The sequence below is a fragment of the Eucalyptus grandis genome, chromosome 5 (assembly GCF_016545825.1).
Source record: "Eucalyptus grandis isolate ANBG69807.140 chromosome 5, ASM1654582v1, whole genome shotgun sequence".
Classification (NCBI taxonomy): domain Eukaryota; kingdom Viridiplantae; phylum Streptophyta; class Magnoliopsida; order Myrtales; family Myrtaceae; genus Eucalyptus; species Eucalyptus grandis.
In genome coordinates this window covers 36680044-36693984 of record NC_052616.1, presented here as the reverse complement: position 1 = coordinate 36693984, position 13941 = coordinate 36680044, and the positions used below count along the sequence as shown (strand labels likewise).

General features: G+C 41.6%; 1 protein-coding gene across 1 annotated transcript; it reads left to right on the top strand.

Moving 5' to 3' along the window:
* Positions 1 to 6981: 6981 nt before the first annotated feature.
* On the top strand, positions 6982 to 11362 carry LOC104444963 (cytochrome P450 76A1). Its single transcript, XM_010058740.3, has 2 exons — positions 6982 to 7975; positions 10579 to 11362. The coding sequence occupies exons 1-2, from the start codon at positions 7052 to 7054 to the stop codon at positions 11188 to 11190; spliced, it is 1536 nt and encodes a 511-aa protein (XP_010057042.2). The 5' UTR covers positions 6982 to 7051; the 3' UTR covers positions 11191 to 11362.
* Positions 11363 to 13941: the final 2579 nt, after the last annotated feature.

Below are 13941 nucleotides of genomic sequence, written 5' to 3'. Positions count from 1 at the left end.
ACGTGGCAGCTCAATTATACTCACAAGCATGTAAAATTGGGAATTGGTGCGCTCGAACTTGACGTGACAAGATATGTGAGTAACTCGAGCTTGGGCTTGACTCGAGACTTTATCTCGAGCAATAATCCCGCCAAGCCCGAATGGCTCGACTTAGTTTTGATCCCGCGGCCTACGAAGATGTTGCTTCAAGTTCCCACCTACTTCCAAGCCCAAGGCCAGCCCTAACTGAACAGTAAATGTGTCTTCAACACTAAAAGTTCTCGGTCTTTTCGACGTAATTCATGAACAAAACTTAGCTACACGGACGACATGAAGACACATTGCCAAGCGCCCAGCACCTATGGACGTCCCTCATGGGCAGAGCCACCACAGCACTCACTTAATAGAAAAATGTTACTTTAATACTGTCTTCGTAACCAGCCGGAGCTGCCCACGCATGTGTATATATGTATACTCGCATGTCCACCGACTGAATAAGTGCAACATTTGATCATCAAAGATAGTCAAAGCAGGATTCGGTCAACAAAATCCAATCTTTGGACTGTCCTCCTAACGTTTTTTGTTTGGCCTGTCTCCAGCACATGTTTTAAAATATATTTTGTGGGCCCCTTTATTTTGTTTCAATTTTCAACGATCAAGAAATCATGTATTTCACTTTCACGTGGCCGGTTATTTTACTGCATTTGGGCTTGGCTTTATCCGACAGGCTTGAAGTTTGAGACATATCGTACCGCTAACCGAATAATAAAAGTGTCCTTATAAGTCTTTCAATGCTAATGCTAGGTGCATGCTGGCTAATCACGAGAAAATATTGGGTAAGCTCAGTTTTCCAAGTTAGTAAATGTCCCATCTACTCATTGATTGCCACGTGTGACACGGGGCCCACTTAATCAGGAGCTCCCCTTTGCCTCTCTGTTACTCTCTCTCTAACACCGCCTCTCCATTACCTTTTTGTCTCCTCTCTCTCATAGGCTCTTAAATCCCCATTTTTCTCTAGTGAAAGGTGAAAGAATAATTACAAGCAAACTTTTATATTTTCTTTTCTCAACATTGGAGTTTGTCCTAATAACCACCCTTCTTACTTAAAAAGAAAGATTTGAAGAGTTTAAATTCTCACATTCTCAATAAAATTGAAATGATGACAATTTAGCTTCAAATGAAAATTTCGATTCTCATATCATATAAGAAGGCAGAATAAATGAGAGTTAACGTTATAATAAGAATAGAATATGACTCACCAAAACAAGAAATCTCTATTTTTCTCTGAATTTCGAGGATTAAAATGGAGTTTACCATTTTGGTGGAATAATCAACATTGCTAAGCAAGCTGAAATGTTCATGTGTGATACTATTGAACTGGGTTATTTCCAATTCTCTTTCCAACCAGAGGATGATAAACAGCGAGTGTATGATTCAGGACCATGGTCGTTTGGGCATAATCTGCTAGTCTTAAAGCAATGTGATCCTGACACCCCTGATGTTTGTTATGACTTTAAAAAGTGTGATTTCTGGGTAACATTACTAGGCCTACCCATCGGGCGAGTAACAGAAGCAATTGTTAGAGAAATAGCATCAAAACTTGGCGAAGTAGTAGATGTAAAGTTGGCAGCCAAGGGGAATAGTAACTACAGAGTGGGCAGGGCTAGAGTAAAGTTGAATCTGAAAATTCCTCTGAAAATAGGTGTGTTGGTGAACTTTGACAGCAAAAGACTGTGGGTTGAATTTAAGTATGAAAGACTTCCGAATTACTGCTATTCATGCGGGAAGATCAGCCACTATGCCACCAATTGTCTAGAAATTCCATATGAGGAGACAGGGTTAGCAAGGAACTAACCTGGCAGATTTGGACACTGGCTTCACGCTGAGGCACTCGAGTTGAGTCCATATGGCAAAATTTTCTATGGCAAGCAAGCAATACTGCCAGAGGAAGAGGAAAGTGTACCGGAGACGCCCATTCAACCAACCCCTAATCTAGAAACACATTAGAACATTATGCAGCAACCCCAACCTCTTGGCAATCTGGGCAATACTGAAACCATCAACTTACAGGAACACCACCACTCCATCTCTTCATAAGAATTAGTACTCCTTGCAGAGAGGGGCCCTCAGAAGCGAGGTAGCAGCTGTCTCGATGATGAATCTGTTATGGTGATATATCAGGAATAGTTAAAAGTAGCTGAAGCAGACATGGCGAAGCAGAGAGCTGAGGAACAAAACCAAACAAGGGAGAAAGCAAGAAGTACTAAGCAATCTTCCTCAAAAAAAAGGAAAAAGATTATGTCCCTATGGTGCTCAATCATCGAAATCAGCAATGGTAGATAATAACCAGCTAGTTGAAACTCCTATTCGTGTGGCAAAAAATTCTACTTAGTGGGCTCTGGTGGCGAGCCCTAATAAGCCACCAACTCATCCATGAAGGTTTTGAGCTAGAATTGTCAAGGGATGGGCACTCCCTTGACAGTTCAGCGTTAAGGGTCTTAACGACTCAAGAAAGGCCCAATATTATCTTTATAATGGAAACAAAAAATCAAGAGCAGAAAGTGCTAAATTTAAGGCGGAGACTCCGATATCATAATAGTTTCATAGTAAATCTAGAGGGGACAGCAGGGGGCTTAGCACTACTTTGGGATGATGAGGTAATCTTAACCATTGATTCCTTCACAGAACATATTATTTTCACCCAATGTTATCTGCAAACTGGCAACCAGCATATGCACATTTCTTTTATACATGCACCGAATGATTTTAAGGAGCGAGTACTGTTATGGGAGCATATCAATAGAGATAGTCATCTTTACCAATTGCCATGGTTGAGTATGGGGGACTACAACGAGATTCTATATCAATGGGAAAAAGTGGGCAAGAAAAGAGTTGAAAATTACCGGATTGCAGCTTTCAGGGACTTCTAACCACTGTTCTCTGCTGGATATGGAATGCAAAGGGTGTGCTTACACTTGGACAAATAAGAGACAAGGAGAAAATCTGATTAAGGAACGACTTGACAAAGTGTTATGCAATTTAGATTGGCGAATCAAATATCCCAAAGTAGAATGCATAGCCATACCATAAATCGGTTCTGATCATACTCCAATTATTCTATCTACTTGTCCGCCAACACAAAGGAAGAGGAAGACTTTTAAGTATGAAGCCTTTTGGGCAGAGTAGGAGGAATGCAAGAGTCTTGTTAAGAATACTTGGTCTGAACCCGATTCCTTCCAGCTCAACGTGGCTGAAAAACTGCAGAATGTGGCAAATCAGTTAGTAAAATGGAGCAAAGGCAAATTTTCAAATGCAAAGAAGAGGCTAACTTGGCTGAATAGTGAACTATAAAGACAAATGAATGGTAGCGGGCTCCCTCAAGAAAGCAAGGCAATCAAAGTACTCACAAAAGAAATTGAACTGCTGTGGCGACAAGAAGAAATGTACTGGGGAATGCGTTCCAGAATTAAGTGGTTAGCTTGGGGAGATAAAAACACCAAATTTTTCCATGCTACAACCATTCAAAGACGAACCAGAAACCAGATTATGATACTGAAAAATTCCGAAGATGAATGGGTGCGAGATGAACATCAACTGAAAGAGTTGACAAACACATACTTCAAAGGGTTACTTGAATCAGCGGGGCCACGCAACTTTCAGCCCCTTCTACAACAAATACCAAACTCGGTGAATGCGGGAATGAACCAAAGACTAGTAGAACCCGTTTCTATGGAAGAGATTATGCAAGCTATGCAACAATTAGGAGCCCATAAAGCTCCAGGTCCGGATGGTATGCACGGCCTCTTTTTCAAAACTCATTGGCCAGACATTTCTCAAGATATTTACACAGAGATTCAGAGCTTTTTTAACATGGGCTATCTCAATCCAGCAATGAATAGCACGCTTATCACCCTTATTCCCAAAGTCCCAAACCCATAAAAGTTGGAACATTTTTGCCCCATTAGCCTTTGTAATTTCGTTTACAAAATCATCTCAAAAGTGTTGACAAATAGATTAAAGCCCCTGCTACCAATTCTAATTGCTAAAGAGCAGAGTGCATTTGTGGAAGGAAGGCTGATACAAGACAACATATTGATGGTACAAGAAGTACTCCACAGATTACGAACCCGGGACAGAAAAAAGAAGTTTCAAGCACTCTTAAAGCTAGATATGTAGAAGGCGTATGACATGATCGAATGAGATTTTCTTAGTGCATGCCTAACCAAAATGGGTTTCTGCGCTCAGTGGGTACAATGGGTGATGCAATGCGTTTCAACTGTCACTTCGGTGTGAATTTTAATGGGGAGCATTTACCATCTTTCAAGCCTACACGTGGAATCCGACAAGGTGATCCTCTCTCTCCATATCTATTCATCTTAGTAGCAAATGTTCTATCTAATATGATGGGCAAAGCAGTTGAAGATGGCACTATTAGGGGAATCCGGCTGAATAGTAGATGTCCCACTCTCTCACATTTACTCTTTGCGGATGACTCAATCTTTTTCCTCCATGGATCAATCATAGAGTGTCAAAACCTGGCCACTATTCTACATGAGTATTGCTATGCCTCAGGCCAGGCCATCAATTTAAACAAATCTGGTATATATTTCAATAAATGCTGTCCACCAACTTTGAGGCACAATATGGCCAATGAATTGAGAGTCCCAGAAATTGCAAAAACAGGTAAATATCTAGGGCTACCAACGGATTGGGGCTGCTCAAAAAAAGACATGTTTGCGTGGATAATTGCAAGGGTGAACAGAAAATTAGAAAGCTGGAAGGAGCATTTGTTATCAAAAGCAGGGAATGAGATCTTGATAAAATCAGTTGTACAGGCCATTCGTCAATACGCCATGGCCATCTTCAAGATTCCTGTTTCCATATGCAAAGCTATCGAGAGGAGGATTGCAAGTTTTTGGTGGAAAACAAATAGTAAAAAGGCTGGAATTCACTGGAAGAGTTGGGAAGCTTTGAAAATCAGAAAGACTGAGGGAGGCTTAGGTTTTAAAGACCTAATCGATTTCAATACAGCTATGTTGGGCAAACAAGCGTGGCGCATTTCACAAAATCCCCAGCCTTTATTGAGTAGAGTGTTTAAAGGCCTCTACTTCCCTCATGGAGATTTCTGGAAAGCTGGACATGGATCCCGACCTTCATGGGGATGGCAAAGTATAACTCGGGGTAGGGATTCTATCAGGCCACACATTATGTATTCAGTTGGGAATGGAAAAACTCTATCAATCCGAGAAGACAAATGGATAACAAGTGGTCCAATTGGAGGTCCGGCAACAGAAAATGAACCAGAACATGTTGAGGCTTTAATCGAACCTAGTAACAGCAAATGGAAAACCCAGCTAGTGGAATCGATGTTCGAAAACAGAGTCGCTAAGGAAATACTTGCTACACCTATTGGAGGGCCAAATTTGACAGATAAACTTGTATGAATGCACAGCAATTCTGGTCTTTACTCAGTGAAAAGTGGCTACCACACAGTAAGAAAACATACAGCAAGCATAGGCCATGCAGCGACCTCATCGCATCACACCAATCCAGATCTATGGAAACAAATTTGGCAAGTAAAAACTATTACAAAAATTAGATTTTTTCTCTGGCAAGCTTCCCATAATGCTCTTCCTACATGGGAAAACTTATATAGAAGAAAGATCGCACCGGATCCCATATGCCCCATCTGCAACAAAGAGACTGAAACCGTAGAACATCTTCTGCTTCTCTGTCCATGGACAACTCAGATCTGGAATTCCGAATTCCTGCAGATCAAGATATCAAGATATGGGTTAACTTGTTTTGAAGAATGGCTCGCTAAACTTAAAGCCAACTCTAACCATGCGAAGAAGTTCGAACAAGTTGTGGCTGTTCTATGGAGTATCTGGAAGGGGCGCAACATGTTCCTATTCGAGCGGCGTCCCCTGCACCCGCAGCAGATCATTTTTCAAGCGCAAGTCATCCACAATGCTGTTATCTCCGAGACCCAACCTCAACAAAAAGAAAGGACGCTTACTGACAAGCCTGATCGATGGCTACCACCGCCTCCTCTAAAGCTGAAGGTAAATATAGACGCCTCTTTCACTGAGCAAATCGCCGTGGAAACAGAGACCAGCGGAAATCAACAAAACAGAGCAGCAGTGGCGTGCATATGCAGGGATCATTGAGGTTGTATGGTGGATGGACTTGCGAAAGTAGTGGAGGCGTCTTCGGCGGAACAGGCGAAAGCTCTAGCTCTGTTGGAAACCCTAGATCTGCTTGCAACCCGTGTGGAACTCTCTCTGGAAGTACATACCGACTGCTCTGCGCTCGTGCAAGGGATCTCCTCTGTGACTGAAGTGAACTGGCGCACTCAAGTTCTTCTGGATTGAGCCTGTGAAAAAATGAAGACATTCCGGGACATCTCTCCGGCCCACTGCGGTCGAACTTCAAGCCGGCCCGCTAATTGGCTTGCAAAGGCCTGCCAGTGTAATTTTCTTCCCTCTAATTGGCTGTTCCAACCCCCGCCTGCTTTACTTGATTTATTATGCTTTGATGCTCCTGATGTAATCGCCTTAAACAATGGCTAATTAATTTATAGTATATCGTATTTCTCGATCAAAAAAAAGAAAAGAAAAGCAAGCTGTCGCCAGTTCCTGAGCATGTGTAAAGATTCTCTTTTCTGGCTGGTAAAGAGGAAGACAGGAAAGCAGAGAACTGCGATACTCAGCGTGGACTTCGCTGACTAGGAGCGTTGGGCCAACCTAACATTTTCTCGCTGACCACGACAAGTAAAGAAAATGGTGCTCCCATAAAATAACCGTAGGTGACGCAATTTCATTATTTTTCGAATTTTCTTATATCATATTCCTCCTCATTCACATGGCGGCCCAAAAAACGCATAAATAAAGATGAATCCCTCCATCTCTGACTTAAATGTCCTTTTTGAAAGGTGTTTTTGCATAATAATAATAAGCATGCATCTCACGCGAGTAGGAATTCGGACTTGCAGTTCACTTTGCTACTTATATATCAGTGACGTTCACCCGGAGCAAGCTCGTCGGAGAAGTCCCCGGTACTGATCGAAGCCATGACCGAACTGGCTAATTCATTCTTCGTACTGATCTCCATCGTCTTTGTGTCCACCGCTTTATTTGTTTCCCTCTGCCGGAAAAAGTCCGGGTCACGGTTGCTCCCTCCGGGACCCTCCAGATGGCCGATATTTGGCAACATATTCAGTCTCGGGACGATGCCGCATCGAACGCTAGCCGGCCTCCGCGAGAAACATGGGGCGATGATTTGGCTTAGGCTAGGCTCCATAGATACCATGGTGATTCTCTCAAGCAGAGTTGCGGCCGAGTTCTTCAAGAACCAAGACCTCAATTTCGCGGACCGAACCGTCATCGATGTCCTGCGCTGTCGGGACTACCACGAAGGATCTGTCGCCGTAGCCCCATACGGCACGTATTGGCGGGTGATGAGGCGATTGCTGACCACGGACATGCTAGTCACCAAGCGGCTCAATGAAATGGCTCCGATCCGGAGAAAATGCGTCAAAAACATGCTGGCTTGGATTGGGGAGGCAGCATCCTCGGACAAGGCCCGAGTCGGAGAAGGTATTCATCTCGCCCGTTTCGTGTTCCTTATGAATTTCAATTTGCTAGCAAATCTCATGCTGTCCCGAGACTTGTTCGATCCGGACTCGAAGACCGCATCAGAGTTCTTCACGGCGATGAACGGATTAATGGAGCTGTCGGGCCAACCTAACGTCGTGGACCTGTTCCCATGGCTGCGGCGGTTGGACCCGCAAGGGCTGAGGAGGAAGATGGATCGGGAAATGGGGAAGGCCATGAGCATCGCTTCGGAATTAGTGAGGGAGAGGATCGAGGAGAAGAAGCAGAACGGGGGGGACGATGATCGGAGGGATTTTCTGGATGTGCTGCTTGAGTTCGAAGGAAACGGTAAGGACGAGCCCGCCAAGCTTTCCGAGAAGCAAATCAACACATTCATCCTGGTACGACCACAGCTTATTTCTAGTTCCATAAGGATTGCTATGCCCAATCAAATGCGTAGTGGATAGATTACAGGTGTGTCGATATGTCTCTGCATGCATTAACTGAATTTTTATAATTATTGCAATGGAAAGAAAAACTTAAGTGGAGGGTCACAAACGCTTGCTTTCTATGCATGTCCTGAGATAGAAGATCAAAAGCAGTTATGTTAGTATATGTAAAGACCCGGTCTGAAGAGAGCAAGAGCGACCGCCAAGGCCAAAGAAGGCCCAGACATGGTGTAGCTCCAACTCTAGGATGATGTGGGGACAAGAATGGATCGGATCCCACATTACCTGGATGTAGTGAGGTGAAATACCTCATATATGATGGCATATGTCATAATTTGTAATGAGGTCTTTTCTGGAGAAAGTCTAGAAGAACAAAATCGTGTAAGCTTTGTCCCCAAGCGGATAATTTCTTTACAAGCAGGACTTGAGCTTTACAGTATAGCAATAAAAAATAGCGAATTTCACTAAGCTACCATAATAAATAAAGAAGCTGGTGAAGAGAGAGAGTGATATAGAGAGTAATTAGTATATATTTTATTTGTGTCAGTAAAAGATAGTTAATGTAAATGTTTTCAAAACGAGATCACCGACCATTTGTTGGGAGGAGCAAGTTTCCTCCGACCAAAGACTTTGAGAAACACGAGGCCCCTAGAATGAGATGAAGATTCTCTGCCATATGTGGTACTCTCCTCGATACTTTGACAATTATGGCCGTTGATAATAAGATCATTTTCGTAAATCTATAGCCGGGATCTGATGAAATATTAGGGGAGTACCGTGTGGAGTAAAGAATCCATATTTCATCCGCAGGGGAATATGATGTATAATACATCATAGAATGATGACATAACTAATAGTAATTGACAATGTTCGGCCTGATTGCAGAAACATGAAAACTAATCTTTTCCAGATAACTAATAAACAATTTAGTATCATATATACTTATTTGTCGCTTGAAAACTTTATTAATTAATAGCTCTTTATTCAATAACGTGTGGACATCCTTAGTTTTATAAACCAATTTTTATATGTATAAAAGATAATATCTAAACATTTTATCATCAAATCCCCTAAATTATTCTACGGTAATGTTAATATTTCAAATTTTTTTTTGTCACCAAAAGTTCTAAGTTATGTCGACTATGATATTAATATAAAATATTTTGTTTTATGACCGCTCTCACACTTGAACGTGACAGAAATACAATTATATATCGGATGTAGGATAAGGAATACGCCACAGATGGATAATGGATGCGCAGTGGTGAAGGCTCTGTGGAGCGCATTATCTGCGCATGGCCTGATTAAATTATTTTCTAACTATGCTCTAAATATTATTCATTTTCACACGTTGGATGAGGGTCAGCAGATTCGGCTTCCATTTTGAATGGAAACTGTCGCAAGACGCATGACTAATTAGGCAAAACGACAACGGGTGATGGTAGAGTCCGCGATCATTCATTATAAGATTACAATTTTGCTGTTCTTGGTAACACGTAAGAAAGAAGCTCAGGATATTGGTGTTACAGTAGACAACGTTTAGGATTTTTGTTGATAGACAAAAAGTATATCTGTATCATTGCTACAAGTTTTGGATATTGATGAAACAAAAAATAAGTTTAAGGCATTGGTGTCAAAGTGAATATGGTATTTATGTCACAATGAGCAAAGTTTAGGGGTATTTGTTGTAAATAGGGAGTTTTTTTTCTCATGCTAATAATTCAAGTTTGGAAGTTTTAGTGACATGAAAAAAGTATAAGATATTGAAACCACGATGGGCAAAATTTAGGTCTTTAGTCGTATTTTCCTTATTCATATATTTACTTGAAATAAGATAGTCTTCCATCAATATAACCATTTAGCTTTATGACTTGGGTTCTTAGCTTTGTGAAATATTAGTTGAGAATTCGACAGAACCTTCCCGAGAATATGCAAGTTTCTAAGTATGTGATTACGCAAATAAATAGTCGTTGATGAAATTATTCAATAAAGAATTGTGGTAAATTGGTAGGCTACTTGGTATAACTTCCCCACAGTAGCTACGTCTATAAAGAGGGTGTTGTAACTTTTATACGGGGTTGGGAAAACTCCTTACAGTCGCAGCACATCCAAAGCTTCGACAGTTTATATCAGCTTTTACGAAGGAAGCTCACATGAGCTTTAAGGAAGCAGCCCACCTAGGTTTGAGCTGCGGTAGTTTCGAGATAATGTATTGCCAAACACATAAAAATACCTTACTTCAAAACACGGATCAAAACACGGATGGACTCTCTCCACTGATGTATCCTAACCATTTATTTTCGATTTCGTGCATTTTCTACTGAATAGAATAAATCATATCTAGTATTAACTTACGTGACCACCGGATGATGTTTCTTTGTCCAGTCTATAAATGGTGGTGATGAAGAAAAGGCTTAAAAAAACTGCTCTCGATGGGACTTTGTAATTTGAGAATGCAGAAATCTTTGCCTTACTGTAGAAAAACTTATGGATTTGGCTCCATTTCATGAAATTTGCTATCCTTACTCTCACAAACTCGTTTCTTGACATCACAGGAAATATTCATGGCCGGCACGGAAACAACGAGCAGCACCATCGAGTGGGCGCTGACAGAGCTCCTACTGAACCCGGACTCCAAGGTCAAGGTCGAAGCCGAGCTGTCCCTGGTTGTCGGGTCGAACCAAAAGGTCCTGGAAACCGATATAGACCAGCTCCCCTACCTGCAAGCAGTTGTGAAGGAAACCCTGAGGCTCCACCCGCCGGTCCCCTTCCTCGTGCCACGGAGGGCCACTCGCGACACCATCTTCGAGGGCTACAACATACCCAAAAACACGCAGGTCTTTGTGAACGCTTGGGCGATCGGTAGGGACCCGGACGTCTGGGAAGACCCTATGGCTTTCAAGCCCGAGAGGTTCATTGGGTCGAAGTTGGATTATAAGGGTCGACACTACGAGTTCATTCCGTTTGGAGCCGGTCGAAGGATGTGTGCCGGCTTGTCCTTGGCACATCGGGTGCTTCATCTGGCTCTGGGCTCACTGCTTCATGAGTTCGATTGGGAGTTCGATGGCCGCATCGATCCGAAGACGATCGACATGAGAGATAGGGTGGGGTTGGCCACGAGGAAGTATGTGCCCTTGCTGGTGGTGCCCAAAAGAAGAGCAGCATGAGACTGGGTTTCAGCTCGGAATTTCTGCGTGTTTGCCCGAGTAATGTTTGTCTGAACATTTCTTTGCTTCCTGAATTGCTACTGCACGCGGGGACACTCGTCGTTTATAAGTCGAATAACAACAGGGCTATGTCATTTTCAAAATTGTATCGTGCATCATTGAAAAAAATTTACTCAACCGGGCATGCTGAGCACATCCAATGAGGACTCATCCATATTTATCGCCTCGTCTTGCATACATTAATTTATATTTTTTTAAAAGATTGAGATCCTCTAAAAGTAGGAATACTTGACCATGTAAAACTCTTATGTAGAAGACCCACCCCAACTAGTTCCAAGCGATGTGAATCGGAAACTTAACGTCGGCGTTGACTTTTAGATCTCAAACTAATTAAATTTCTTTTGAACTCTAACAACTTGGATAATAGATGGTAGAGTAGACTACAGGGAGCGGATGGTTGTTCAATTGGTAAGAATTCCATCTCCTCCACAGTTTTAGTAGCTTATCACAAGTTCATCCCTTTATAGGAAGATTGTTCAAGCCTTTGCCTATAGTACGGTCCCTATCTTAAGGATGTAATAATTGAAAAAAAAAAAAAACGGCATTATTTGAGTGAAATTTAAAGGGAAAATTGCATCAACGGTCATAAATGTTTGGCCCAATGTGCAATTACGTTTTAAACATTTTCAAATCAAGGGATTAAGTTATTTCAAGGATCGCACAGGCAATTTTGCTAATGTTGCATTCCGATAATTTCATGGGGGTGGTTTTAATAGTTCTTTTTGGCATTTGTGCCATCGACATGGTGTCTAATGGCACCACATAAAGATTCAAAAATCAAAAGAGATAAAGAAAAGAAAAAAAAAGCCAAAATAATTAAGTTGGAGATAAACCAGGTAAAATACTATATCAACTTATGACTCAACTAAACTATGCTTAATTGTCTATAAAACAACACCTACACGCTAATAAGTAGCATATCCAAAGCAATTATTCAAGCCGTCCGCAATGCAGAGCTTGAGCGTGAAATTTTATCACGCCATAACTCTTTTCACTGAACCCTATTTCAAACATACTCATAGTCAATAGAAAGCCCTTCAAACATATTACAAGAATCCTAACTTGACTATCCCAAAATCAAGCCGAAAACCAATAAAATATGGGCCCAAATTTGCTGGATGTGCACTCTTCATCGCACGCAGAAAAAATTGATATTTTATTTCAGCAAAGATAAGCTCAAATCAAAATCCGTAAAATCTTACAACTTCATAATACCCTAAACTATCATTTCATAAAAATACGTGGCTTAATGGCTCAAAAATCGAACTTCACCACTTGAATTTCTCAAAATTCCAAATTTAAACCCTAAACCCAAAAAATATATCGATTGAATGAACAAGGGCATGAGCACTTAGCATGCATTGCGTTACAGAGTCGAGTCAGCCTAGTGAGCCATCAGTGGCATGCACATGCCAAGCCACCTTCTCTTCTTCCTCCCCCTCCTTCTTCGTCCTCTTCTTTTTCCTCACCCCGCGCCCAACACCCCTCTCTCGTCTCCTCTCGGCGTGCTCTCAGCCAATGGTCCATTTTTCCCTTTACGACGCTTCTTTTTCTTCTTTTTGATTCCCTCTTTTTGACTTTTCAAACCTATCTTTTACAAGTTTGGTGTTTGAAATGTGTTTCGCCTATTGGTTTTCGGATTCACGACAGTTTAGTTTACTCTTCAAGAAAGATGTATTAAAGGCAATGACTGCAATGCAAGCCTTTTTTCTCCCTAATCGCTCTTTTCACCAAGACAACACAATCAGGATTATCAATATCTTTGCAGAAAAACTCCAGTGGATACTGAAACATAGTCGTCTAGAGTTATATTATCGGGTGAACTCAAATCACATGTGAAGAAACTGCGACATTACACTGGATCTCACAAATATTTCTGCAAAACTATTTTAAAGAGATAAATATGCTTCGTTTCTCATTGAATCAAACTATATTCAAGTGGGCCAACCTCGCTTTGTTTTCTTCTCTCTGTACAATCTACCTTTTATATCACTTTCAATGGCAAATAAAACCTGCACACCCGGAACACTTTGCACGGAATGAATTTTGTTGTTCTTGGCTTGCCAAACATGACCTGCTTTTGAAGTGGACAGAAGCCCATTCAAAGTTTTTTTCAATTCTTCTGTGAATGTGGCCTAGATGAAGAGTCTTCTGCCAAATATTCCTGTCTAAGAGGCACTCAACAAAGAGATGATCCCTAGACTCATGAGCATCTCCACAGGCAACACAGTAGATAAACTGAAGCATTCCTTGAAGCCATTCGATCCTTAGTATGCAACCTGTCATGGATCATTAGCCAAGTGATCGAGGGGTGCTTAGATAATTTCAAGAATTACCAAAGTGACTCCATTTTGCTTGATATCTTTTTACTTTCAGCTCATTCCACGCGCTATTAACAGAGAATGCCCATATCTAGCTGGAATCCAATACACTCGATCAGTAGTATTTTTTCGGAAATAAGACACCACAGACAGCAGTTTGGACAAGCACCAAATCCTCATATTAGCACTAGGCCAAGCCCAGTCCATGTTCTGATGACAGTAGACACTTCGGCATGGAAAGGCAAAGCTGCATCATAAACGAGTCTTCTCCCAAGCAAAACACAAACACTACACAGTAGTTGAATATGCTTAGTAATACTGATGAAATTAATCGAAGCCTTCCTGCAAATGACAGATTTTGAGAAGGCAA